This window comes from Equus przewalskii, chromosome 25 (genome assembly GCF_037783145.1).
Source record: "Equus przewalskii isolate Varuska chromosome 25, EquPr2, whole genome shotgun sequence".
Classification (NCBI taxonomy): Eukaryota; Metazoa; Chordata; class Mammalia; order Perissodactyla; family Equidae; genus Equus; species Equus przewalskii.
In genome coordinates this window covers 43,101,399-43,128,402 of record NC_091855.1, presented here as the reverse complement: position 1 = coordinate 43,128,402, position 27,004 = coordinate 43,101,399, and the positions used below count along the sequence as shown (strand labels likewise).

Here is a 27,004-nt window from a genome sequence, read left to right as displayed (position 1 = left end):
CAAACACGAGGGGGGACGCCCAGCAGCTCTGCATCCCAGCGGGGCATTGAGACGACTCCAGTCCCAGCTGCCATCTGATGGCAGCCACGTAAGGGACCCCCGGTGAGAAGGGCAGAAAACTGCCCAGCACAGCCTGCTCAGCCCACAGAACCGTGAGCAATCACAAAAATCTGAGCTCTCAAATCATGCTACTTTTTAATTCACTTCATATTAACAACCAAACCACATTTAAAAAACACTTAGAAGAACACTTCTTCCTCTGCAGTGGGCAGGAACTCGGAGTCAGTCAGTAACCACTGCCGACTTTCACATCACACTCAACTCACACAGGAACGATGGCTGAACCCCGGGGCCTGTGCTACCACCTGCTGAACTTAATAAAAAAATGAACGTCACCAAGAAAAGGGTGTTGCAAAGTGACATACTAACAATGGTGCCTCGGCTACTGTACGACGACACGGCTGCCGCTCTTCCCTCTGCCGCCATCAGCACCAGTGCCAGAGCCCTGGTCACAGGACTGAGGGCGAAGCTTTCCCGAATGCCTCTCAGGTGCCAGGGACTTTATCTGTATTAACTTTATCCCAATTAATCTTCACAACGAGGTGAAGGTCGCTGAAAAGTGCTTTATGTGTACAGACATTAACTGTCTTGACCAATCATCACAAAACTCTAAGGTGGGTGCCAACAGTTCTCTATCTTTCAGAAGAAACTGCCTGAGAGAGGTGGTGGGCAGCGGAGCCTGACCGTGAACCAGGGCAGCAGGAGGGGGCACCCAGACACTGCGGGCCAGAGCCGCCAACAAACTCTGCACCGCACTCAGGCTGCCGCTTCCCCCAGACTCGCTTTCCTGGCCTGTAAACAAGGGGGTAGGACCAGATCCCGTAGCTCTGCTCTTCCTGCTTTAAACTCTGATTTAATGATTATAACATAGGAAGAAAAAATAAAAGATGAAGCAAGCAAAACCCTGATACTGGTATTCAGGTAAATAACATGAGCACAGTCCAGTATGCCACAGTGATACGGCCGCAGCGACCGTTCCCCTGTAAGGTCTCAGAAGACAAGCGCTGAGTAACTTAGTCTGTTCCTCCTCATTAAGTGAAAGGACAGGGGAGGGAAGCAGCAGCACATGTCCGAGATCCCTCAGGTGGTGCTCAGACCACCCGCTCTTCTCTCTGGCTCTCCAGGCAGTGAGCACATAGGGTGGTCCATGTTCTCAAGGAAGGGGTCCCAGGGTGTGCGACAGACAGCAGGGCTCCAGGGTGACTGAGTTCCCACAGGGACTGAGCCCCACGAGCTCTGCAGTGACCTTCAACTCCTCTGGAGGGAACCGAACAAGAGTCCTGGAAGATGCTGCTGCAGACAGCCCCAGGGACAGGGCTGTGAACAAATACGCCTCTACGCGGGCTTGATACGGGGTGAGGAGGCAAAAGAAAGGCCACAGGGAAACCCATACTTCTACTTAATTAGGAATTGACATCCCGTTTTTTAACTGCTATTTCGGACTTGGATTTCAATTCTAATTGGTTTGAAGTATCAGCAAAATACGCAAAATTTACAAATGCAGAGATCCGACGAGGGCCAGTTCTTACTTGTTCCAGTGGGTCTTGGAGTTGCGGTACAAGGATGGAAACATGATGGGCAGAATCTTGGCTGCATTGTCACTGATTAAACTCATGATGTACTCATTATTCCAGTAATATAGGGCTCGCTCTGCCACCTGCAAGACAGGAGTGCACAACTGTGGTTTGCGACGATTAGAAACATTCAGAAGTCTTTCCTATTATACCTGTGAATAGGATAATAAATTATATTCGATTAGAAATCATCATTTCTGCAAATTCAGAATGCCCTAGACTGTAACCCTGAAGAGCCTTCAACAAAGAGGCAGACGATTCTTGTACATCAAGAACATTCACTCCTTCCTCCATTTACTCAGTAAACATTTATGCGAGATGCTGAGGACACAGTCAAATGAGTTCCTTCCATCCACTCGTCCATCCACTCGACACGTATCTCTTAGTCGCTACCCTGTGCATCGCACTGTTTGGCACTGAGGATTCAGCAGGGACGAGGCGAGGCCTTGAGGAGCCCACATTCTAGTGAGGAGACAAGTGACGGGTAAATTATCTGACCGTCAGAAGTGATAAGCCATGTGGCAAGGGGACGGGGAGTGCTGGGTGTGTGTGGAAACGTGGCTTCCATCTGAAATCGAGGGTCACAGAGCAGGTCTCTGGAGGAGGGGCCCGATGGAGGAGGAGAGGGTGTGAGGTGACAAGACTAACAGGGAGGGCAGCAGGGTGAGGAAAGGAGCACAGCGGAACGGGAGGAGCTGAGGGCACTGAAGTGGCTCAGGGCCCAATCGCGTTGGCCAGTTGTAACTGTTGGCAACATACACAAATGTCACGTGGGGCTATGCTGACACATCTTCCCTCTTCTGCTGGGTCACCAACTCCCTGGAGACCATGAGGTTTTGTCATTTTTTTGCCTTGTTCATGTTGTGTTCATACAAAAGGATGGAGTCCCTAGTCTATCAAATGGAGGCAGGCAGGCTGAAAAAGCCACTGGGGGCAACCTTTGAAAGAGCCTGAAGAGTTTAAGAAGGAGATCAGGAAAACAGACTGGAAAGTGAGTTGACTGAGGCACCCTCAAGCACAGGAAGTTGGTTGTGACAAAAACCAGAGCTGTCATTTTTTTTAAAGGGTAAAGGGAGATGAATTTACATGTGTCAGAAATGAAGATCTTAGAGAGGGAGATAATTTCAGATGGTTTTACCATCATATTATCTATAAATATTGATTACTCCGTTGTGGAAAATAAGGTTTTATGCATTTGGGAGCACTCTGAACAGAAAGACAAAGACAGTTTTACAGAGAAGCCAGATTTAATTACTCTCATTGAGAAACATGTTTTCAGTGATGAGGACAAAATGCTGAAGTATCTTAGCATCTTATTTGGAAGTATCATTATAGTAAAAACTTGAAGGTTACCTTCAAAGTACATGAGAAGCAAAACCTGCCCAGCTACACGCTGAGACCTAGCACCTCCAAAACAACTCTGGAGTGCCCCCACCCTCGCCATACCTGGAAGTGCGGGCTGGAGACACATTTGGCCAACTGCCGGAAGAGAGGCTCCATGATCTTCACAAATTCCGACGGTTCAATCACATCTAAAATCTCCTCTAATTCATTTAAGAACATGACTTCTTTTGGACTGTGAGTCTTTGGCCAGTATTTGAGGAGTGCCATTACCACCTAGAGAAGAAATGACACACAGTGTGATGCCCATGATGCCCCAACTTCTATGAATTAAGAAATTTGCTTTGTGCCAGCCCTGGTGGCTTAGTGGTCAAGTTCAGCGCACTTCACTTCAGCAGCCTGAGTTCAATTCCCAAGCGTGGACCTACACCACTCGTCAGTCAGTGGCCATGCTGTGGCGGTGGCCCACATACAAAATAGAGGAAGACTGGCAACAGATGTTAGCTCAGGGACAATCTTTCTCAGCAAAAAAAAAAAGGTCTGTTTTCTTGTTAAGGTGTCCTCGCTGCAAAGCAACAAAATAAGGTAGTGCTTTTTTCCTTGCAGAAGGAACACTGATTCAGTAAATTAGTACGTGGGTTTTTTTTTATAATTAGAGAAATAGGTCTAATTTTATATATTTAAGAATCACAATTTTAATTTATGTAACCCACTCTTGCTGATTAAACACCATTTCAGTTAAGAGTCACTTCCTTTAGAAAAAATAAGCAGTTAGGAGAGTCTAGAGAGAAAAAGACCAATGGAGGAACACAGAGCATATGTATTCATATATGTTTGAGTGTAGAAATGGCCAGTTCTGAAACTGTTGGTGACATATACACATATGCACAATCTGTTTCTTTCTCGAATTAAGTGACCATTCAGATTTATACACAAACATATAAACATTATGTGTGTATACATGGTACTTTCAGGTGCGCTAAAATATATCAGAGAGATGAGAGATAAGCTGATGTTAGCTCATGTCACACGGGGCTGTGGGGGGACCTGGGCTCGGGCCCACACTGCTCAGCGTGCGTGACCTCGGGCTGGTTACCAGCCCCTCAGTGCCACAACAATCCCCACCCCTGGGGCTGTGATGACCTTATTATTAAATCCACACGACTGCCTGAACAGCGCTGGGCCCAAAGTGAGTGTGTGGCAGTGTGACCTTGGCGAGGACCCCACCCAGAGAGTGTCTGCGTGGCTCGGCATGGCTTCCTGATCTGTGGGTGCTGGAGGTTATGTTCCTCGCCCAAGTCAGACAGGCACCAAGTTTCCACCAGGCAACCTTTCTTCCTTTATCGTGTTCCTGCATCACAATCATACCAGTAAAGACTGTCCACCCAAAATATCAGATTTGACTCAATACAGATTAATAATATTTCTACACTTTAGCTACATTAAGTCTAAAACAGTACAACCTAAAACAGGCCCCTATGTATAAATATATATACACACTTGACACATTAATGTACAACTGCAAGCTATTACTTTAAAGCAGCTGTTTAGCCTCATCACAGAAACTTCTGGAACCTCCCTTGCAGCCCCTAGCATCAGGACTGCTGTGAAACTCACCACAGATGTTGGTTCTTGCAGACTGGCTGGTGGTTTCCACTCACTAGTCATTTCCAGCCCCACAGATCACACCAGCTCACTGCTTAGCAGGCCTGCCTTTTATTGACACCATGGTTAAAACAAGGTGGTCTTTAAACACCATCTACTTAGAAACCGTTTTGATGCTTTTGGCATTCAGGCTCCTGGATAATCTTTCATGATGTTGCACTTTATAAAACACTAAAATTTATAAAAAACAAAGCTCCTAGTTTTGAAATCTGACACACAAATTTACAAAACAATTGTCTTTAAAAGGAATTATTAAAAAAATGCATCATTTAATGATTTTCCTCCTTTTTGCTCAAAATCATTTAACAGACATTTATTGAGTACTTACTATACTCTGTGGGAACTAGTGTTCAGAATACAGACGCAAATCACTTCACAAATGCACTACTTCTGGGAATTTGTCAAATGGAATTTTATTAGGAGAAGTATGTTAATTCGTGAGCTATATGATACAACTGATTTAGCTATTTGATGTCTCCGGAAAAGGTATTATTTCTGGAACCAGAGCCTCACACTGTTTGGAACGACCATGATCAATACCCAACTGTTCCGGAGTGCAACAGCATTTTGCAGAAGCGGTGTCTGCTTGGGGAATGCTAATCCTGGGCAACAATGGCCGCTTGCTGCTGGGCACACTTCAGGCACAGAGCTTTCCTCTGGAAACTCAATGGGCTGCCCGCTCCCTGGAGAGGGTGGAGGAGGGCAGGAGAGCCTGGGCATGCATGCCAGCGGCTCTGGTTTGGTGTCCTGGGGAGTGTCCTGTCCTGGTACGCCAGGGAAAAAGAGTTCCCACCAGGCCATGAAGCAAAACTCGATTAGCCTGGAGACACAGGTGGGCAAAAATGCAACATGATGTTACTTCCGTACGTTACTGACGAACCTCTGCTCTTACAATAGTGCACGCGCTCACTGTGCGCCCAAGGCTTTGGAGCACTGTATACAGTTCACAAATGAAAAGTATCCATTACACATTACAAATATCTTCTAAACAGGTCGCACTTTAAAAATGCCCCCTCGGCCCCACGCTGACTCCAGGAGCGCCCTGGGTGCAGGACTGGGAGACACGTGTGCTCCAAGTGTCCTTAGCTGCAAGCGTCACAAGAGTCTGCACTTTCATCTTATTATTGACAAGCTTTCCATGCTGAAGTAAGACCAAATGGCCTGTGTATTTTTATAAAATGTGAATTTCAAGGGAAGGAATTTACTGAGGCGAAGGTCTGAACGTTTTCAAGAAAATTAAATCTGCTTTCTATGGTTGACAGAGTACTATTCTATTATCTGTGCCGCAGGAAATTAAGAAATGAAGTGATTCTGGGTGGAAATACTGGGGTCTGGGTGTGTGGGGGCTTGGAGCGTCTCTGTGCTCGTGCCAAGGCAGAGTTTCCTCCCCACGACTTAAGAGGGAAGGCCCAGCCCAAGTCAGCACCGCAACTCAAAGTTTTCAGCCTTGCAAAGTTACACTAGCTCTACTAGTGGGAATTGGAAACATTCGTAACTTTACCAGCTCTCCCATCATTTTCAGGTGGAAGGGGGAACAGGGTGGACCCTGCTCACTGAGCCTGGCTGGGGCAGGATCAGGATTCCTGCTCTGGTGACACGGGCGGGGCCCCAGGCCGTGAGGGGTGCCGGGCGCGGGGAGCTTAGACTACGTAAACAGTGTCAGTCTAGCGAGCCCTTTAGCTGCTGGAGAGCGTCAGAAACACGCACAAAGAAAAATCATACGGGAAAACGGCACGCTTTTCCTCTCCTCCCACATTTTTCTTTCCCCTTTTATTTCTGAAGTAGGAAAAGGGCACAAGCGTGTGTTAGTATTTCTTCACACAGCACTTTCTCCAGTAAAAACTCTCACCCTTTACTTTGGAGAAGACCTTCAAATAGGAGGCATTAGGACGTGTCACCATTGGAGAAAAGATATTAATAACACAGCCTCACCCTGAACTGGAGTAAACGCTTTGTGTTTGATGTTGGAGTCTAATAAGATTCAACACATTTCGTCGGAGGCTTCCAGAATCTCACTCAGGGCTGAGGCTGAGGCGTGAGGAGACCCTGGGGAGGAGGGTGCAGGGAGAGGGCCCCCTGGAAGGGCCGGCAGAGCGGGGCAGCCCCGTCACCTCTGCAGCCAGCAGCAGAGGGACGGGATCCAGGGCTTTTCCTGAATTTGTGGGTGAGATGGGGGAGTCTACACAGAATTTAGAAGCTTAAAAGAAAGCAGAGATCAGAAGCCAGTTTAACGCAGGAGCACGGTATTAAGAATTTCTCAGGTATTTTCAGTATAAAAATTACAGTCTCACAAGAAAACTGTGAAAGACTGCTAATGGGACAGAAAAGACTCAGGAATTACAATATTTACCTTTTCTTTTCCAATGGTAACTTTATTTTTTTATTTTTCATTTTTGTCTGAGGAAGATTAGCCCTGAGCTAACATCTGTGCCAATCTTCCTCCACTTTTTATGCGGGATGCTGCCACAGCACGGCTGATGAGTGGTGTACGTCTGCACCCAGGATCCGAACCTCCGAACCCACACTGCTGAAGCAGGGTGCACTGACCTTAACCACTATGCCATGGGGCCGGCCCCCAATAGTAACTTTAAAGACAGTATTCAAACATTTAAACTGGCACCTAATACTTCTTACTTTGTTACTGAATAGTGAAAAACAACCCTACCAAAAAATGGGCAATGGATTTAAAGATTTCTCTAAAAAAGATACACAAGCAGCCAACACACACATGAAAAGATACTTAGGGAAAAGTAAATAAAAAAATCACAATGAGAGACCACTCCACACTCACTAGGATGACCATAATAAAACAAAAATGACAAGTGTTGGAGAGGATGGGGAGAGGCTGGAAGCTCTGTGCACTGTGGGAGGGAATGTAAAAAGCTGCAGCTGCCGTGGAAAACAGTGTGGCGGGTCCTCAAAAGGCTGAACACAGAGTCCCCACGTGAGCCAGCACTCCCATGTCTGGGTGCACAGCCCAAGGAGCTGGAAGCAGGGGCTTGAAGAGAGATCCGCACGCCCGTGCAGCATTATTCACAACAGCCACAATGTGGAAGCACCTCCAGTGTGCACTGTCAGCTGAACGGATAAACAAAAGGGGGCGCCTCCACACAATGGAGTACTAGTCGGCCACAGTAAGGAGTGAAGCTCTGATGCCACTACGGACGGCGAACGCTGAGGACGCCACGCTGACTGAAATAAGGCAGCTACCAAAGGACAAGTTCCGTATGACTACTTACGCGAGGTACTCAGAGCGGTCAAATTCACAGACAGAAAGTAGACTAGAGATGACCAGGCACTGGGAGGAGGAGAAGTGGGGCTTTACTATTTAATGGATACAGAGTTTGTTTGGGCCGTGAAAATGTACTAGAAATAGTGACAGTTGCACAACATTGTGAATGTAATTAATGCCACTGAACTGTACACCTAAAACAGCAAATTCTGTTATATATATGTAACCACAATTAAAAATGTTAATGTAATAGACAAAACCCCACTGAATTGCACATTTTAAAGGGGTGAGCTGTATGATATGTGAATTATATTTCAAAGCTGTTACAAAAGCGTACTTGAGAGGCCGCCCCGGGGCCGAGTGGTGAAGTTCGTGCTCCGCTTTGGCAGCCCAGGCTTCACCAGTTAGGATCCTGGGTGCGGACCCAGCACCACTCATCAAGCCACACTGAGGCGGCATCCCACACCACACAACTAGAGGGATCTCTAATTAGAATACACAAATAGGTACTGGGGGGAGTTGGGGAGAAGAAGAAAAAAAAAGTAAGATTGGCAACAGATGTTAGCTCATGGCTAATCTTAAAAAAAAAAATTGTATTCGAACGCTTCAACTGGTACCTGACACACCCAACTTCGTTAATCTAGGCTACCATAGCCTTTTTATTTTTGATAAAAATAAAATGCAAACAAGTTTAGAAATCCAAACACTAAGCGGTATCAATCTAACATTCACTTATGACACAATGATCATAAAACAGTTACACTCTGACTGGCAAAGTTTTCAGGACAGTAAAACCTCTTTAGTACAAGCATCCTGACCCCTCACTACGATCCCTCTGACTGAAGTCAGTTACATGTTGTTAAACCAAGAGCCATGAAAGTATTAAACTGCACGCGATTCAGTGGCCACGACCGCTCAGGTGCCCTGCGTTCAGAGCGGTCAAGTGCAACGAGGGTAAGATGGCAATCTCATTATAGAAAATAATCACTGCGATAGAGGAACTTGTAATTAAAATGACTACACTTTGAAAACCTGTACCACACGAATGAAATCAGTCTGTTTATTAGTGTTGTAACAAGATGAAAAAGCTGTCTGAACAGTCTTTGGTGAAGCAGACATACTGTGATGTTTACATTGAGCAAAACACACACGTGACACTACAAGGCGTGCTGGCAACAGAACCGAGACCCCACCAGAGAGAGTCCACTTACTGGTTCAGTGAGGGTGCTGTCCTTTTCTAAAAACTGCACAACACAGTATGCCAGCTAAAATGTAAAAGGAGAAAGAGTGTTAACATTCCATTTTAACACAGAAGTGCTGCTGGGTTTCTTCCAATGTCACTGTTAAACAGCTTCCTCTGCTGAGATGAGGGCCTGACGTGACCAGATGCTGTCCCCTGGTGTGCCCCCTGGGCAGCGCGGGCCCCCCACAGGCCCTGCAGGAGGCTCTGAGTGGGACTCAGGGAGGGACCCCAGGATGAAAGCGCAACAAACCATTCTCCCCATCATGGCTGATGGCACATCAGAGAGCTAAAGCAGCCAGGACACAGTCTTCTAGCCCAACACCAACAAGGCAGCCCAGGTTTGCTGGAGATTTCCCTTGTGGTCTTTTTGGAGACTGTAACGAACAAGTAACCTAACAGCTGGGAAAAATCGAATTGAAATCTGGTTCCATCTTAAATCTCTGAACTATTCATTTCTTCTATAGGACAATTAACACCATAACAATATAACACATAACAACGTAAAGATATTACCAGTTAATAGTAACCAGAGAAAAAACTCTAAGTAAAATATTTCCCAGGAAGCCAAAGTCATTAGAATCATCTAAAAAGTATACTTCCTGTAATTTATCCCGTGCCGAAAACTCCCACAGCGAGGCCTGCGGGGTGGAGGTCCCTGGCTTCTTGAACACTCGCTGGCATGCCTGCCGGGTGCCAGGCCCTGGGAAGAGCCACGAGCGAGTGCGAGACTGCAGCTGAAGGGGGAAGCCCCCTCACCCCCGGCCCTTTGCTGCTGCAGTCAGCGGGGCTGAAGCGCCATCTACACGGAACTTACATCAATAAGAGAAGAAAAAACCCAAATCTCCTGGGTAAATGCAGCCAACTAGCCAACAATTAGTAACCACCTAAGGACCAATTTTTCAACATAACTGTAATTAGATTTTTGAAAAGTTTTAAAAATCTACAGCTTAAAAAGAAACCAAACAACTTTTTCATAGGCCATGGACATAGGGGCTTCCCCTTTGAGGTAACAGATTTTAAATTATACTACAGAAAACTCTCCTCTGAGACATCTTCCTGGACTTAAAACTAATTTTGAACTTCTCCATTCCTAAGATTTTTCTGATTTTCTTAAAAGAAATCTCTTTTTACCTCCTTATCCTTTCAATTATCACCAGAATCTTGATACCTAAGTCAATAGTGTGATATACAAAAGAAAATACTCCCAATTAAAAGGCTAGGATTCAATGGCTGGAGTTCAACGCTGTTCAGATGAAGAGAGCTGTGCTCCTGAGCACCTCCCCCCGTTCCCCCGACCCCGCCCCATCACTGCCGCCCCCTTACCTGTGGATGGTAGACACTCAGAGATTTCACTTTGTGCAAAGGCAGCAACACCTTCAATAAGAAAATCTTGTGCTCTTCTTTTAGTGGTAAGGCAAACCCGTTAATTATACTGTGAAAACAGAATTTATTCAAAGTTTGAATATTTAAAAATTCCAGATTTAAAAAAAAGATCTTGTTTTTCTTTCAGTTTTTGCTTTCAGCAGAAAAACCAGCAAGCAAAATATATGTTTCAGAAAAAGGAGGATTATCAGCAGAAATTAAAAAGAAAATTAAATATGTTCAAGGAAGCATAGTCATTTTTATCTTGCAACTACATGACAATTAAAATTCTGGGTTTATAGGGCGTTTCCCAGAACAGCAGCCGCCTCAGGGGGCAAAACCTCCTTCCTTAGACCACGAAGACTGGGCAGCCCGGCAGGACCCCCAGCTCCAGGGTTCCCCACACCCAGCATCTTCCCAGGGCCTTCAGCCACCTGAAGGAATTCCCACCTTCCCCGGGAAGTTCTGGCTCATCATTCGAATGATGGCAGAACAGAGTCCAGGTGTGCGGGAATGGGCATTGGTTAAAAATCAGCGTGAAAGCTGTTCCCTCTGCAAGGAGAGGTTCCTACTCTTAACCTCCAAACTTGAAGTGTTTGTCTGTAATAGCAAGTAGTTCATCTGTTTGGTTCTATCATTAGGCAAGTGCAGATAGACGTCACTGAGAGCTACAGAAGCGGTTAAAGCGATTTCTAGATCGGTCCGCCATCATCCATGAATCTCAGGCACTTGGGCACTGCAGGCAGTGTCAGTCTTAAGTGGCCATCGAGGATATGCTCATTCACGGCGGGGGCGGGGGGGGGGACCCTCAAGATCAAAGGCCTCTTCTAGGATCAAGCAACCAATCCTATTGGTGGGAGGAGCATGGAGGCCCTGTGCGCGCCATGTGGCAGGCTGTGCTGGACACTACACAGCTCACCCCATCCTCACAACCTAGGATGTGAGTATGTGTCTTCCCATTTTACAGACACAGAGGCAAAGAGTGGTTGAGTAAGGTCAGACAACTAGAAAGGGCACCCACTCAACCGCTCACAACACCCTGTTGAGAGAGGGACCCGCTGAGTGTGCTGGAACTAGTGAAAGGAGAATTCTCCACGAGGACTAACATTTTCTTTAAGTTATACCTAAAACAGCAGGGACGGTGGTTTTTCTCGGAACTCTGGGCAGGACCGCAGCTCCACCAGATGACAACAGTGATCCTTGAGAAAAGCTTATTGTGCTCCAATAGTTTTGGGAATCACGAGACTAAACGAGAGCTCACAGGCTTCTCCCCCAACCCTTGGCTGCCCCTGGACACTAAATCCCCAAGACGGGCTCGGAGAAAAGGCACTCCCAAGCCTCTCTGGCCACAGAACCCTGAGGACTCTGATCAGGAAACAGCGGGATGGATGGCCTAACATAAAATCTATAGGTCATCGATTTAAAAAAAATCATTGATTTAAAAAAGTTCTAGCAAGCAAAAGCCTTACTTGGATTAAGATGATGAAATTTTTGAAATGTTAATTATTTTCTAAGTATACATAGGAATAATTTATAAAATCAAAGCAGTTTGAAATATTAGCATTTACCCAATCCCCCAAATGTACAATAAATAATCTATTCTTCTTCTGTCAAATATAAACCTTAATGTAACTATTTTTAACACTGCTCTTGAGGAAGGAATTGAGTTTCCATAGTAATGCTACTGAGGTATACACAACAGACTACATATGGAACCACACAAATGGGAGAGACTTGTTACATAGTGTGTTCTAATCCAAGAGCTCACCAACCCCTTCTATCAAGTGAGATCTTAGTTAAGTTCTTTTAGAAAATGGTTTAAATTGCTTTGCTTTGGGGAGAGGAATGGTTGAACTCAATGAACTGGATCACTCTGGCATAAATGCCATCTAAAGCCATTCACTACCAACAACAGAGACAACTTACCTTCCCAATATTTCCAGTAATTCTGCTATGCCATTGTGATGCTCTGTTTCATAAATAAACCTAGAAAAAGCAACGTGTCCTTTAGACTTAGACACTGAAATAACAGCTGGGAAAACTAAAATCCTCTGAATAAGAAAACAATGCTTTTGGGAGGAAAACCATGCAGCCAGGCAACAATAGGCACATCCATTTGTGAAGACCATCCCCGGGGCACTGCTCATTGTTGCCAACACAAAGCCTGGATGTGGGGACACCTGGAGGACAGAGCTCAGGCTTGCTTAAATTGTTCCCCAACATTTATTTTGAAAGTTTCAAACAAAAAGAAAAGTTGAAAGAATTTCACAAGGAGCACTGGTACTTCAATCACCCAGATTCAATGAGGCACAATTTGCTGTTTGCTTCAGCACACATACATTCACCTATCAATCCCTCTATCCATCCCTTAACCCATCTTATTTTTTCGCTGCATTTCAACAAAAGCGGGCTTCTGACTCAATTTTACGGCCTCCAACATAGCCCAGTCTCTGCAGAGGGGACAGCTCCTTCCTTACCACTTGGGCCGCCTTGCCGACCTCCCCACCCTACACCCTGCATTTCCTCTAGGCTGCATCAAGCGCCATCTGAGTCCGAGAAGCCTCGCCCGCTGGAACCACCGTGTATGCTTCCTGGGGCTCCTGCAGCACCTCCGGTACCCTGGGTTGGCCTGAGGTCAGGGACTCGGACTTTTCCTCACTGTGTCCCCGGTGCCAGGATCGAGCCTGGCATCCGTCTGATGCTTGAAACACATATGCTGAATAAACTGGGGACACTGAGACGGAACAGGGACACGAAACAGGAAAACGTCTTCTCCCGCAAAAGATTCCTCAGAAATAACCTGCTCCTGCCCCACATCCTCGCTCACCTGGAGTGAGTCTAAACCGACATGAGCAGCGCACTCTGCCTGAAGTGAGGGAGGGGTCTGAGAGAGGCTCCTGCCTATGAGACGAAAGCTATTAGTCTAGAGACAACTCCAGGCCAAAAATAAGAGCTTGTGATGACTAAAAAATGTGACTCTGAAATTTTATTGTCATTGTTTGAAGCAAATGGAACAGTGACCTTTGGGTAAAGAAGAGGGCAAACACCCATAAGACACGATCTATTCCTGAAAGATGGGTCTTCATGTTTCCATATTCCCAAAGGACCAGAATTCACCGAGGAGCTGGGGCTCGAACTGGGCCCTGAAGGAGGATTTTGACAGATTTTTAAAAATGGGGGCATGGAGATGAGGCAAGAACTTGCTTGGCTGGAACAAAGGTCTGTAACACGGAGCAGGTGGCAGGCGTCGGGTGGGGAGGTGGGCAAGGCAGACATGCGGAGCGGCTCGACGCTAGCCTAGACAGATTCAGACTCGAGCCCACAGGCATCAGGGTCAGAACCACTGAGCAGGGAGTCACTGTGACCGACATGGCAACCTGGCTGGTAGGAGCAGGGCGGTCGGGTATCTGGCACTGAAGCATCTGTGCTGCCACCACATACATCCATCACCCTGGCTGCTGCACCTGCCCAGGACTGAAGGCTGCTCTCAGCGCAAGTCACAGCCTCCGTGGGCTGCCCACACTGAGAAGCACTTTAATTTATGAAACTCAACCCCACGGCTCCCCTCTGCTTCGCTTGTTTTATTTGAAATACTTAAAACAGTTTAAATGTAGCAAGTTATACCTTTGTTTATAGTGCAACCAAGCAAGTGCAGTTAGGATTCCTCTCATGTATAACCTGGAGAGCTGGGCAAGCCGTGGGTGACACCAGGCTCCCGAAGACTGGGAGCGGAGGAGGGGCGGTCAGCTCTGTACTTCTGAAATAGATGCCCCTGATTCCACCAGCTTTAACATTTAAATAAGGATGGCTTTCAGCTCTAAGCCATTTTTGTTTTCCTAAATCAACATTACTATCTTCTAACTGATAAGTTCCTAATTTCTAATTCTTTTAACCTGATTTGAAGTAGGCATAAAAAGAGAAAGTCAGTCTAACTCTCTCTCTTACTTTTCCAGATGAGGTCACAGAGACCCACGGAGGGCGGGCTAGAGGGTTTCCTACTCTTTCAGCAAAAAGGAATTCGGGCTCTCCAAAAACCTCAGTGGAACCTGCTTGTCGCAGACAGTCTCCAAGATGGATGCCATCCACTCCTTTCCTCTCTGGAGAGGGTGTTCTGCACTTCACCCGAAGAGATGGAATCTCTTTCCCCTCCCTTTGAATCTGGGCTGTCCTGTGACTCGCTTTGACCAATACAAAGGGGAGCGGTCAGTCTGTAGCACTTCTGGACCAAGCCTTTAGACGACCGGCAGCCTCTGCTTCTGCCCTCCTGGAGGCCAGCTGTGGCTGTAAGAAGTCACACCTACCCGAGCCACTTGGACATTCCAGCCCTTGCAGACACCCTGTGGAGCACGCAGCCCAGTTTAATGAATTGTCAGAACAGCAAATTGTTGGTAAGCCACTGAGTTGTGGGTGGTTGTTATGCAGCAAAGAGGACGGAAGCCCTGCTCCTCCCTGTCACCTCACCTTCAGGTTCCGGTTTGCCAGATCAGGTATTATCAGTTATCTAGAGCTCTGTTTAACTCACATCTTAAAAATGCTGATTAGGATGAGAAACTACAGAAATAAATAGGAACTTTACATTAACATTTTCAATAAGTTGAACCAAACATGTTTGAACCATTCTTTTCCTCATAGGATACAGTTGTACCACACACAACTTCGATGGGCTGAATACATGTCTCAAGAGCTTTCTCCTTAATTTTTTCTCACACGAAACGAGGAGGGAAGGAAGTTGAAGGCGGGAACCCAAACCAAGTATGGAATCTACATATAAGCTCACTTTTGAGTGTATATATCAAGAATGGTAATTATAGAAAAGACTACTAAAAAACAAAACAAAAACATCATACCCTAGCATGGAGCTTCTAGTGAGAAGTGAACTAACCTATGTATAGTAACTTTTAAATAATCATCTGAGTGTTTCAGCTATTAAATTAAGCTTCTGTAAGGTATGGGACATTTTTTACTTCTTTAATGCAGGTGTTGATTTGTGATTCTGCTATCTGAACAAAACCTATGTGGCTAAGGGAAAAAATCCACTTTATGCAGAGCTTTAATTTTAGGCTTAAAAGACTGGAAGTTAAATTGTACCTATTCCTTGTTGTTTAAATAGTGTATACTATGTTTTGATAGATCAGTACATCAGTCAAATAATGGCCTTGTTAGAAAGGAAGTGTGACACCAAGAAATATAAAATAAGAACATCACATTTAGGAAACTTGATGTCATCCTCTGATTACAGTCGGAGCATCCAGCCCTGGGCTCCTTTATACAATTGGGATATGGGGAACCTGGAAGGAGTTCAAAGGAAAGCCACACAAACTGGAAGGCTCTAACACCGAGATATCGTATCAAGTGGGAAGACAACAGGGAGGAGTTGGACCCTGATGACCGCAGAAGGGCACACAAAGGAGACTTCAAGGTCTGGGTGGCACACCAGGGCCAGGCTGGCAACAGGAACAGGGAACTAGGGAACTGGTGCCTAATTCCCTGAGCGCTGCTTGTCTCAGCTGTGGGATCTTATTTCCCGTCTATCCATCTGTCTCTACTCCCCCTTTCTCCTCCCTTCTTGGCCATGGTGACTAAGAAGGGGCCCGCCTGGCTTCTGTGATGCTTTGGCCGACACCGCTGGACCACCCTCTCCAGGGGACGGCCTGCGCCGTCATCCTCACTCCGGCACTGCAGCTAGACTACGTGAAACCCGCCTGCTTTCTTATCTCACAGAGAGACACCCTTCACCGCTAGGATCTGTCACTGTCTTGAGCCATCCTGGAGTCAGGGGCCTTAGAGGTAAGCCATCCTGAGAAGCCAACATTCATACAATAAACTGCTCACTTAGTAAGCTTTCCAGGACAGTTAAGAAACAACATTAAATGCTTCATCCATCAGCATTTATTTAGTGCCACTTGGGCTGGGCACAGAACTGGCGTTGGAGATGTGCAAGAAAGCAGCCGACACAATGCCTGTCCTCAGAGGCAGACTGAGCCATCCTCCAAGCCAGGGAGGCTTTCTGGTGAGGGGATGTTTCTGGAAACCTGGGAGGTTGGAGAGCAGGGCTGGTGGAAAAGGACACTCCAGGAGGATCAAACAGGCGCCGAGATGCTGGGCATCTGCCGAGACGCCGGGCTCCAGGAAGGGGCCCGGAGTGTGAGCAGAGAGGCAGACTCCAAGGAAGGCCGGCCTAGGCCTGGGGCACCCCAGGGCCTCACCCAGGACTTGTACCTATTCGTCCAGAGGGCATCACTCATCTGAAACAAAGGGATGTCAGCGGGTCGGAGGGTGTTAAAACTGTAAGAATTGACGAGAGGTGGCACCTGGGATGGGGAGGAGGGGCGTGTGAGGGGTTGAGATCAAGTAATCCTACACTTGGAATGTTCCAGAACATGCTTTCATGAGCCATGGGGCTGTGCCCTCCTCTAGGCAAACCCAGACGGGACAACTATGGCAACCAGCCTCCCAGCCTGACCAGCCTCCACTGTCCTGCAGGCCTGGGGATGGCTGTGATGGATGGAGGCTGCCCTGCCTCCTGTGCTGCTCCCAGCAGGGCCTCCTTCTCTCTTGGTGCACAGGGGCGCCTCTCAACCTCAGATCTAAGTTTTTAGATCTTCTGAGACTTTCTAAAGATTGGCTGCTTCACTCCTCACTCCCTCCTTCTTTTACTGAGTTTCTACAGCGGAAGAATGAAGTAACGTGCTGGTGGAAGGAAACAGTTGGCTTCAGACAGATCAACAGCCAACCCCAGCCCAGCACAGAAACCAAGGTCAAGATGGGGCCCACCTGGACATGATGAGCAGGCTGCTCAGAAACAGCCACTACTGCTCCTTAGTCACCTGCCAAAGGAAACGATGAGCGGGGCGAGCATTAAGTTGAAAATGAACATCACCATGCAAAAAGAGAGGTGTCAGCCACACACCGACTTACCTATAAAATATATTATTTATCTGTTTTCTGATGTAAGCTCTTAAGCCTAAGAACTTGCCATAGATTCTGTGAAGGGTAGTTTTAAGAAAATCTCTCTCTCGAGGATCTTCACTGTCAAAGAGCTCTAAAAGCTTCAGGAAGAAAAAGACACTTAGTGATTTGGTGTTCTCTCTCCGTATAGTAGGGCTTTTGTAATTTCAGTTAGTTTGTACCTTACCTGCAATACAAACTTCTGATCAATATATTTCTTCGCTATATTAGGTTGGAAATCTGGAGACTCTAAAAATCTTAAGAAAAATTCATAAACAAGCTAGGAGGAAAAGAAAAAGAGTCAAATAACACGGCATTTTATTAAACGGAGATTAAAATACACCATTAGTTGAATCTTTTCTGCAAATATTAGCCTTTTAAAAAAAGCTACATACCTACAGAATCAATGCCAAATCACATGACAATTTAATTATAAGTGATGAGGGTAATTGTTTTATTTAGCTAAGAACCACAGACTAGCCCCTTAAATGGCATTTAAACAAAAATGATTTCCAGGGTGATGTCACCAACGCTAAAATCACGCTGCTCAGGGACCACAGTGCACAGCCAACACAAGCCAGGCTGTGACCAAATTCTGGGTGAGATGTGCAGCTGGTCACCTACAAGTGTCCTGGCAGGTGACAAGAACCGAGACTGCCAGGGGAGCAGATCACAGACACAGTCAGCTGCGGCCGGGACATCCCCCCTTCACGAGTGGGCTGCACGCTGTCATGGTTACGCTGTGGGAGAGCATGCTCGGCTCGAGAGAGAGCCCTCCTTTTCGTTTGCTCCCATCTAGTTCCTTCTCAGGTTTTCACCTCTCCATTTCCCCTCCTACGAGTGACCCACGCCTCCCAGTCCAGCATGCAGCACGTGCTCTGCTCACACTAGTTTCAGTGCCTTCTCTCAGGCGTCCCAGCCCACCTTTCTCCTGACAAATGTGTCTGAAAAAGGCAGGGGAGCTCTGGGGTGGAGGGTGGGCACACTGCATCTAAGGATCCACAACTGGGAGATGTCTGCTTAAGCCCTCCAGGCCTCAATTTGATGGCTGTCAACAAAGTGGTCATTCCACTGAAAACATATTGGCAATCCATATTTTTGTAGTTTGTGTCAAGTGGCCAAACAAACAAAAACCCATTAAATATTCTCTCTTCTGCTAAAATACTTCTCTTCTATGTGAGGTTTGCAAGGTCTATGTCACTAAAGGTCAGGGGCCCATTTGCAATCAGCTGGAGAGGCCCTAGGGCCAGAGTCCTTGCTTTAGAGAAAACCCTGCCCACACTCAACTGCAGCGCGCTCCCGGACTCAGTACCTGTAGATGAGGCCAGGCCGCTTCTAACGTTGGTTCGTCTTCCTCTGGGTCAAATTCTGCTCCCGTGGGGTTGGAGGAAGGTGGTAATGTTCGAAACATGTTAACTGCAAACTAAAATCCACATATTCTAGAATTATAACCAGGACATTAAAAATATTTACAGAGAACATTTAAAAAATCTTAAGTAATTCTAATGATAGCTGCTTCCCGTGTTATCTGGCTTGTAGTAATTCTCAAAATTCAGAAGCAGTACGGGTCCCCAACGAGATCCTGGGTCAAAACTGCCGCAGGACCATGGCTGCAGGCAGGTGACCACCGAGATCCCCACTTGACTCTGAGCTGTAATCTTTTGCAGACAAGCAGTGCTAACAGATGCTGACCGGCAGGGCTGGCGTCTAAGGCCTTCATTATATCCAGTAGGTGCGAAAGCAAGGAGGATGTTCCAAGTGCTGGTAAGAAAACGGTGAGGTCAGGGAGGAGACAGAGGAGAGGAAAGAAATGGAAACACCGTACTACAGAGATGACTTATGCGACTTCCACGCCAAGTGCTCTGCAGTCAGCAATGACGAGGACGGCACAATCGGGACAGACTGACCTCTGGGTGGGCAGCTAGAGGACCATTTCCAGAGAAAGGGCTGCATGTTAGCAAGGAGAAGCATTGTCACCGGAGGCCTGGCCATGTGCCCAGGGACTGGGCAGTCACAACTTCTCTTAGCCTGTCTGGCCTTACGAGGAGATAACTTAGGAAGAAGACATCTCTGGAGTTTGGATGATCCCCCCGGACGACCTGCTGCCCTTTTCTCTGATCCCCACCTTTATACTGCCCTTCACCCCTCCCCCAGCCCAGGCTCTGGTTAATTTCAGCTTCGTAAAAATCAGTGTGTTTGATAACAGATGTTTCCCACATAAAATCTAGAATTCTTTGGAGCACAGGTACATTTTCACGCCCACATGGTTAATACGAAAAGTTAGATCTCTAGGTAAAGCACAATATACACTGACAGATTTGCGATATAAAAAGTTTAGTTTTTCTGTATCATCAATGTATAACATTTTTCTTTTGTAGCAAGTTTAAGTATGATCTTTGAACCCACCATATGCCAGTTACAGAACTGGGCTGTGGGGAATGGCTCTCACAGATGATCCAAAAGAGCCCCTGTCCCACCACTCCCCTCGGCACAAACTCAAAACGCCCAACACACGAGATGAGATCTGACCCCATGATGACCAGAAGTATCTGCGGAGAGTCCAGGGCAAGCCCGGCTGTTCAGACTCGTCTCATAAGGACCGAGCTATGACTCAGTGTCACCCATTTTGTTTCTTCCTGTCTTTACTGTCATTGATATTGAGCTCCAAACCTTAACATCATTTTCATTAAGAGAAATATTCACTCAAGTCATCAGCTCTAAAAGCCCTGAGAATCAAATGTTTGTTCTCTGTATCGTCTAAGCTGATGTAGAGTAACTATAACATGACACACCGATGGCAGAGGAATGGAAAGTATGAAAAAAAAAAAAAAAAACGGCTGGAAATCCAGAATCAATTCATTAAAAAATCTTTTAGCAAAAATATGAGTAATGCTCATAAGACACAAGTAGCGGGAAAAAATGGTCTGATACCTGTGATCGGGGTATGTAGAGAGTCCTGGGAGAGGCCTCCCAGACAACGGTGGTTAACCAACAGGCAGACAGGGCATGTCCTCAGTCACTGGCTCCCAGACCCCCAGGGGACAGGCAGTGAGGGGTCTCCTCTTGGCACCCTGATTTCAAAGCCCACAGAAAAGGAGGAGACACGAAAAGCCCACCTGTCATCTCCTCCAGTGCTTGTGGGGGGCAGCAGAACCAGCTGTGCCCTCACCAGCCACTGCCCTGGGCTGTCACCTTCCTGGGCTGCCGAGGATCAGAGAGGAGAGAGTCACAACTGAGTCTGAGGTCTTTACGAGGAAAGCGGCATTCCTGAGCTGGGGTTTTCTAGCCTCTCCCTCAAAGCCAAATGATTGGGGGGCTTCAAGAGAGTCACCTAGAGACTGGAGGTGTCTTAAAGAGCAGGAGGCGAGCACCCTGTTCTCTGGTGGACCAGAGCCAGAGGTCCAGCATGGGCACGGCACCCCTGGGTGGCGGCGGTGTCTGTGCATACACACTGTGCTGGCCTCTCCTGGAGGCTTCAGAAGGCAGGAGACTTGCTGGAGCAGCCTGTGACATCGGGGTGCAGTGCACCCAGAAGGGACCGTGTGGGCCTGCTCCTGTGAGGTTCCTGTGGCTGTACTCGAGGAACACAGAGGTCCAAGGGGAGAGGGGGGCGGTGGAGCTGCCCAGGAACTGCCAAGGGAGCGGTCAGTTTGCCCACCGAGGGGGTGGAGGTTTGGACGGAAGGGGAGACGGCTGCTCCCCTGGGAAGGGGTCTTTAGTGATGCTGAAAACTCTCTAGAGCACAGATGTCCCAGACAGGAGGGAAACGCCACACCAGCAGAGGCTAGGGCAGCAGATACAAGGCAGCTGCCCTCCCCACTGCTCAGGGCCCAGGCCGGCCCCTTTAGCGCCTCTCCTACTTTAGGTCCCTCACCGGCCAGGCTGCCCAAGGGGAGGGGCGCACATGAGGTTCTGAGCCTGGGGTTAAGGTGCTGAACCAGGTGGGATGGCTATAACCAGAGATGACCAACAAGGGGCAGGAAAAGAAGATTCAACACCTAGTGGTTGAAAAAAGTAAAACGCGGCCCAGTGTGATGGCTGGTCTCAGGGTACCCCGTCACTCAATCAAACAGGAACCCGGTGTCACTGTGAAGACATCCTGTAGTTGTGCTTACATCTACAATCGGGTGACAGCAAGTCAAGGAGATAACCCTCGAGAATGGAGGTGGGCCTCACGCGATCAGTGAAAAGTCTTAAGAGCAAACTGCGGTTTCTGTGAGGAAGAACCCACTGTGGACGGCAGCGTGGGCTCCGGCCCGATGGAGGTCGGACTTGCCCCGCCGCACTCCACAAGGCATGACAGTTCCTCAAAATCATGTCTCCCTCTCTCTCTGTGTCTCTCTTTCTCTATTGCCTCTCTCTGTCCCACTGGTTCTGCTTCTCTGGTAGAACTCTAACCAATACACCAGCTTAGGTGAGACTCCTTAGTAACCTGGCTGTATTCTACCAGCAGTGAAGCTAATGCCTCTAGTTTCAGCCCTGTCGCAGTGTTCCCTCAGCCACAGACCATCCTCAACACCTGCGCATGCGCCTAGTCCTAGATGCTGAGCTAGGAGTCTGCAAGGGGACACAGACCCATCTGCTTTTAATGCAAACGTTCCCCTTTTCAGTATCCTGGGAGGATGGCCATCCTAGATCCAGGAAGTTTTATTATCGGCCAACTCTAATTGATAAAAACATTTCTTTCAAGCAGGAAAAAAAAATCTCGTGCTGTAATTTCTACCCACCTTTCCTATCACATTACACTGCATTAATTTAATGCTCATCTCTAGAAAAGCTTAAATATACTAAAAACTAATATTTAGATAAAAGAGCACAAGGCATACAGCAGGCCACCTCAAATTATTCTTGGGTTTCTAGCCTAGCAACATTTCTCAGTGTAAAAGCTTCAGGGGTCAAATTAGCTGAGCATTGTGGTGCGGAGGTCCGCGTGCTCGGAGGGAGCGCCGTGCTGTCCAGGCGCGGCATTCACTCAGAGAACCACAGATGGTGATCTTCATCAGCATCCTGCCACGGAGACCAAAGGGAATCTTCTTTCTACTGTAGGTCTGACAGGGGTCACACAGATCCATTATAACCTCTCAGCGGAATACTCTGATTCAGAGTGCACACCAAGGCATGGACAGAGCCCAAATCAGCCCACGCAGAGAGGCAGCAGGGCCTAGAGGGGCCAGCCTTCCCTGACCCTCCGCCTACCTAGAAGCAGGACTTTGGACTGAGAAAGCTGCCCAAGCCTCGGTTTTCCCTCTGTTGAAAGAGGGTAGATCCCTTCTTCGCACTGGGCACGTGTGAAATGGAAAGCACTACAGTAAACAGTCTTCAGACATGTGTGCGGGCACGCACGAGGCCCACACAGCCGCCGGTGTGGTGCGGACTGACTCTGTGACATCAGGAAGACGTGCTTCTACAGCTTTCTTGACACTTCAGCTTTCAGTACTTAAGTCAGCCTTGCAGATGTTCTTCTCCGAACTGCTAAATTTACTGAAGTAGATGTGAACCAAAATGGCTCAAGAAGCAACTTTACGGAAAATCCTTACAATTCAGCAATATCACTCAGCCGGTTCCATCCCTGTAACATTCATTACCAATGGGCGAGGCAATAAAACATTCATGCCGCGGCCTCACTGTAGACAGTGTAATACATGAAGGTTTGAAATACGCAGGGATACACGCCAAAGAACACTGATAATCTAATTTCAGAGACGACGAGGAAAAAAAGGTTGATTATTCAGTTCTCTGTTCAAAACCACAAGGTTATTCTACTTTGTTATTTATTGTTTTATTCATGTGAACGAGATTTATGAAGGTGAGTCCACCAAAGGCCAAGCTACAGTTCCTCCAGACACACTTCCTCTTGTAATAGAAATACTAGGACCTGAGAGCCATAGTCTAAGAGATGCATTTTTGGAGAGGGAGAGCTCATTCACATTATTTTTAGTTTTAGTTTTTGGTGAGGAAGATTGTCTCTGAGCTAACATCTGTCTCAATCTTCCTCTATTTTGTATGTGGGACGCTGCCACAGTGTGGCTTGATGAGCAGTGCTAGGTCCACACCAGGGATCCGAACCTGCAAACCCCAGGCTGCTGAAGTGGACTGTGTGAATGCAACCACTACGCAACTGGGCTGGCCCTACACATTACTTTACTAAATAGAAAATTGCTATTTGTTAGCAAATGATACAATCTATCTGCAAAAACCAACAGACACCACAGAGAGGCCATCACAGCTAGGCCACCAATACAAAAACCAAAAATACAAAACTAACAGCAACATCTCTCCACCAATGACAAGCAACTAGGCAACACAACTGACAGGAGAAGTCACACACAGCTGCAAAAATAACCCTGGGCCTAGGGCCCCACACCCCAGGTACAGGCCTCGAGGAGAGCATAAACACCTGATAAAGGGCACTGAGGAATTCCTGAATGAATGGACGAGACTTTCGCTCTCCAGAGTTGCATGACGTTATATTACAAAGATGTAACTTGTCCACAAAGCAATTTATACACTGAATGTGATCTTAAACATAATTCTAACTGGATTTTTGATGAACTCAATGAATGTCATTTAAAATTTAGGTGGATGATAAAAATCCTAGTAGCAATCTTATAGGGAAAAACTCCCTTTCCTCATTTGTCAGGTTAGTTAGAATTTGCTTTCATGGCAAAGCTGAGCTGTCATCCCAGGGAATGTACGCGCCACTACTCAGGCACTGCTCAATCCCCAGTGCCTGCCGTGGGCCTGGCACCTAGGAGGTCCTCCAACACCCGTGGAGAGTAAGTGGATCCCCTGGGAAAAGCACATATCAGTCACTTACTAACTGCAACACCAAGTAATTACCCGAAAATTGAAAAATTTTTGATTAAATCTTTAGATCTCACCCCAATTTCATCAGGGGAGCCTTCCCCGACCCCAAACCTAACTGGATCCCAAATTTTAAGCTCTTCTATAATGCTGTACATTTTCTTCATGATATTTGTCTCAAATATAACTGCATGGTTGGGGAATTCTGGTTTGATGTCTTCCTCCCGGCACCACACCCGGGCCCCATCGCACCACCTGGCACAGAACACTCAATAAACACGTGAGGTGAGACACAGCAGGGTCTCCTTGTCCACAAGTTAAGACCATCACTTTCTCTAAGGCAAGAGCTGCTTTCCAAGAATGTAGCTTTACCTCCAAATAGATGCCAGAATGTGATATTTTATGAAAACAACTATAAGTTAAATTCTTATTTTGAATAGCTTGCTATTTTTATAATCATTTAAATATGTTCTTTAACAGTTAAAGATATGGAAATAAAAACCTACAAATCTTTGTAGAATTCTATTTTTTTTTCTTCTAAAGATTGGCATCTGAGCTAACAACTGCTGCCAATCTTTTTTTTTTTCTCTTCTCCCTAAAGCCCCCCAGTGCATAGTTGCATATTCTAGTTGTGAGTGCCTCTGGTTGTGCTATGTGGGATGCTGCCTCAGCATGGCCTGACGAGCAGTGCCATGTATGCGCCCAGGATCCGAACCAGCGAAAACCCAGGCCACCAAAGTAGAGTGCGTGAACTTAACCACTTGGTCATGGGGCCAGCCCCCATAGAATTCTTAATAAAGGAAATTTAATCTCAAGTTTTCAAATAATGGATATTTAAATTTTATGACTATTTCACAACTAAAAGTACAATACCATCTTACTTTAAATGAAAATATGCTAGTCATTTATAATCATGTATGAGTTTATTCCTTAATTTTAATTTTTGAGTTTAAGAATAGAAATGTACTTATACAACATAAGCAATAACTTGTAAGACTTATAATTCAATTAAAGGTATTTAAAGATAACACTGGATTTGGAAGTTTCTCAAGTTATTTACTCTGGGCCAAAGGTTAGTTTTACATAGATTTACATAGATTTACATAGAATACAATGATGTATTCCCACTATTTTGTTATGAAAAATCTCAATGCAAAAAGTTGAATTTTATAGTGAATAACCATACAGCCACCAAGTAGATTTTACTATTAACATTCTAATATATTATATATAATATTCTATATTTTTTTCAGTATAATGTGAGAAAGTTTAGGAATGCTTTAGAATAGCAAAAATATATTTTCTTCATCCTATATGATATAAATAGACTGAAAAAGGAAGTTTCAGAGCTAAAGTACTACTTCCCAGTCATGTATGTAGAGCCAACATTTTCCTGCTATGTCCCCCTCACCAACTAGATATTTACGGTTACAGAATTATGAATTATGCGAATAACCTCTGATTGGTACATTTTTTGGAATCATTGATGGATCACCTGTGTGGACCGAGTTGTGTTAAGTATCTGTTAAAAATGAAGTAGAGACTTATGCTTCCAGATAAGATGGAGTAATAGGGACAGGATTTACTCTACCTCTTGAAACAATCAAAGAACTGAGCAAAAATACATGGAATTATGGTTTTTGAGACACAGGATTTCAGGCAGTGAAGGAAAGAGATCCCTGAAAGACTGGAGACAAACGAAATATACCCTACAATTACCCCGCTTACTGCCTTGATGGAACATCCAGGTTGCAGCACAGAGAGAAAAAACACAGGTGCCGTCCAGCAGGCAAAGGTGGTCAGAATTTATAAGGCAAAGTCCCAGAGAGGCGAGAGCTGCGAAGAGAGAGGGAGCGTTCCAGTGACTGCAGAGGTCCTCCTCAACTATTCAGTAGACTTCTGATCAGCATATTTGTGTGAGAAAACTACTAGAGGCCGAGAAAAGAACCATCTGAAAGGATCAGACAGATCCAGGACCTGACCAGGCCTGGGAACAGTGCCTGTTCCCAACAACTAGCCTGGAAAAATTCCTAATTCATGGAGCATTGGGCTCACGATCAGAAGGTAGGGGAGGACCATTAATCACAGAATTACTATGGTTCTGGTTAGGGTCCTTCCTAACACATCTTAAAAGCAAGAACCAAAAGGATCAAACTGTTTGCAAGGAACTTAACTGCATCCTAAAATTAATCTCAAGAACATTAATAGAAATACGTAAGTATGTGGTGCTCAACAAGGCAAAATTCACAGTGTCAGGCATCCAATAAAAAATTACTGGACACTCAAAGAAGCAGAAAATATGATTCACAATGAGAAGAAAAACCAATCCATTGAACTGACCTGGAATTGACACAATGTTAGAATTAGCAGACAAGGATAGTATAATAGTATTCTGTGTTCAAAAAGTTAGGTGGAGACGTGGAAGGTACAAATCAAACTACTAGAGATGGAAAGTACAACATGAGATGAAAAATTTACTGGATGGGAATTAACACCAACGGAGACACTGCAGAAAAGATCAGCAAACTTGAAGACAGCCAAGAAACTGACAAAAGGAAACGAAGAAAGGAAAAAAGATGGAAAAGAAAAAGAGCACCAGACAGCTGGGGGATGACGCTACGAAGCCTAATATACATGATGCTGGTGTCTCTACAGCACGAGAGGGGGCAGGGGAGAGAAAAATCTCAAGTGACAATGGCCAAATACTTTCCCAAATTCGATGAAAACTATAAATGAACTCTACACATAAGAAAAACAAAGAAAACACACCAAGGC

General features: G+C 46.1%; 1 protein-coding gene across 11 annotated transcripts in view; it reads right to left on the bottom strand.

The window, feature by feature from the left end:
• The window catches only part of PPP2R5C (protein phosphatase 2 regulatory subunit B'gamma), a 140,461-nt gene that overhangs the window by 16,543 nt on the left and 96,914 nt on the right, over positions 1-27,004 (bottom strand). For all 11 annotated transcript variants that reach the window (XM_070593584.1, XM_070593586.1, XM_070593585.1 and 8 more), the window contains 8 exons: positions 18,738-18,848; positions 17,613-17,705; positions 17,396-17,526; positions 12,404-12,463; positions 10,439-10,547; positions 9,084-9,137; positions 3,081-3,251; positions 1,590-1,717 (listed from right to left, as the gene is read on the bottom strand). In XM_070593584.1, coding sequence (XP_070449685.1) covers positions 1,590-1,717; positions 3,081-3,251; positions 9,084-9,137; positions 10,439-10,547; positions 12,404-12,463; positions 17,396-17,526; positions 17,613-17,705; positions 18,738-18,848 — 857 coding nt within the window. The remainder of the gene's footprint in view (positions 1-1,589; positions 1,718-3,080; positions 3,252-9,083; positions 9,138-10,438; positions 10,548-12,403; positions 12,464-17,395; positions 17,527-17,612; positions 17,706-18,737; positions 18,849-27,004) is intronic.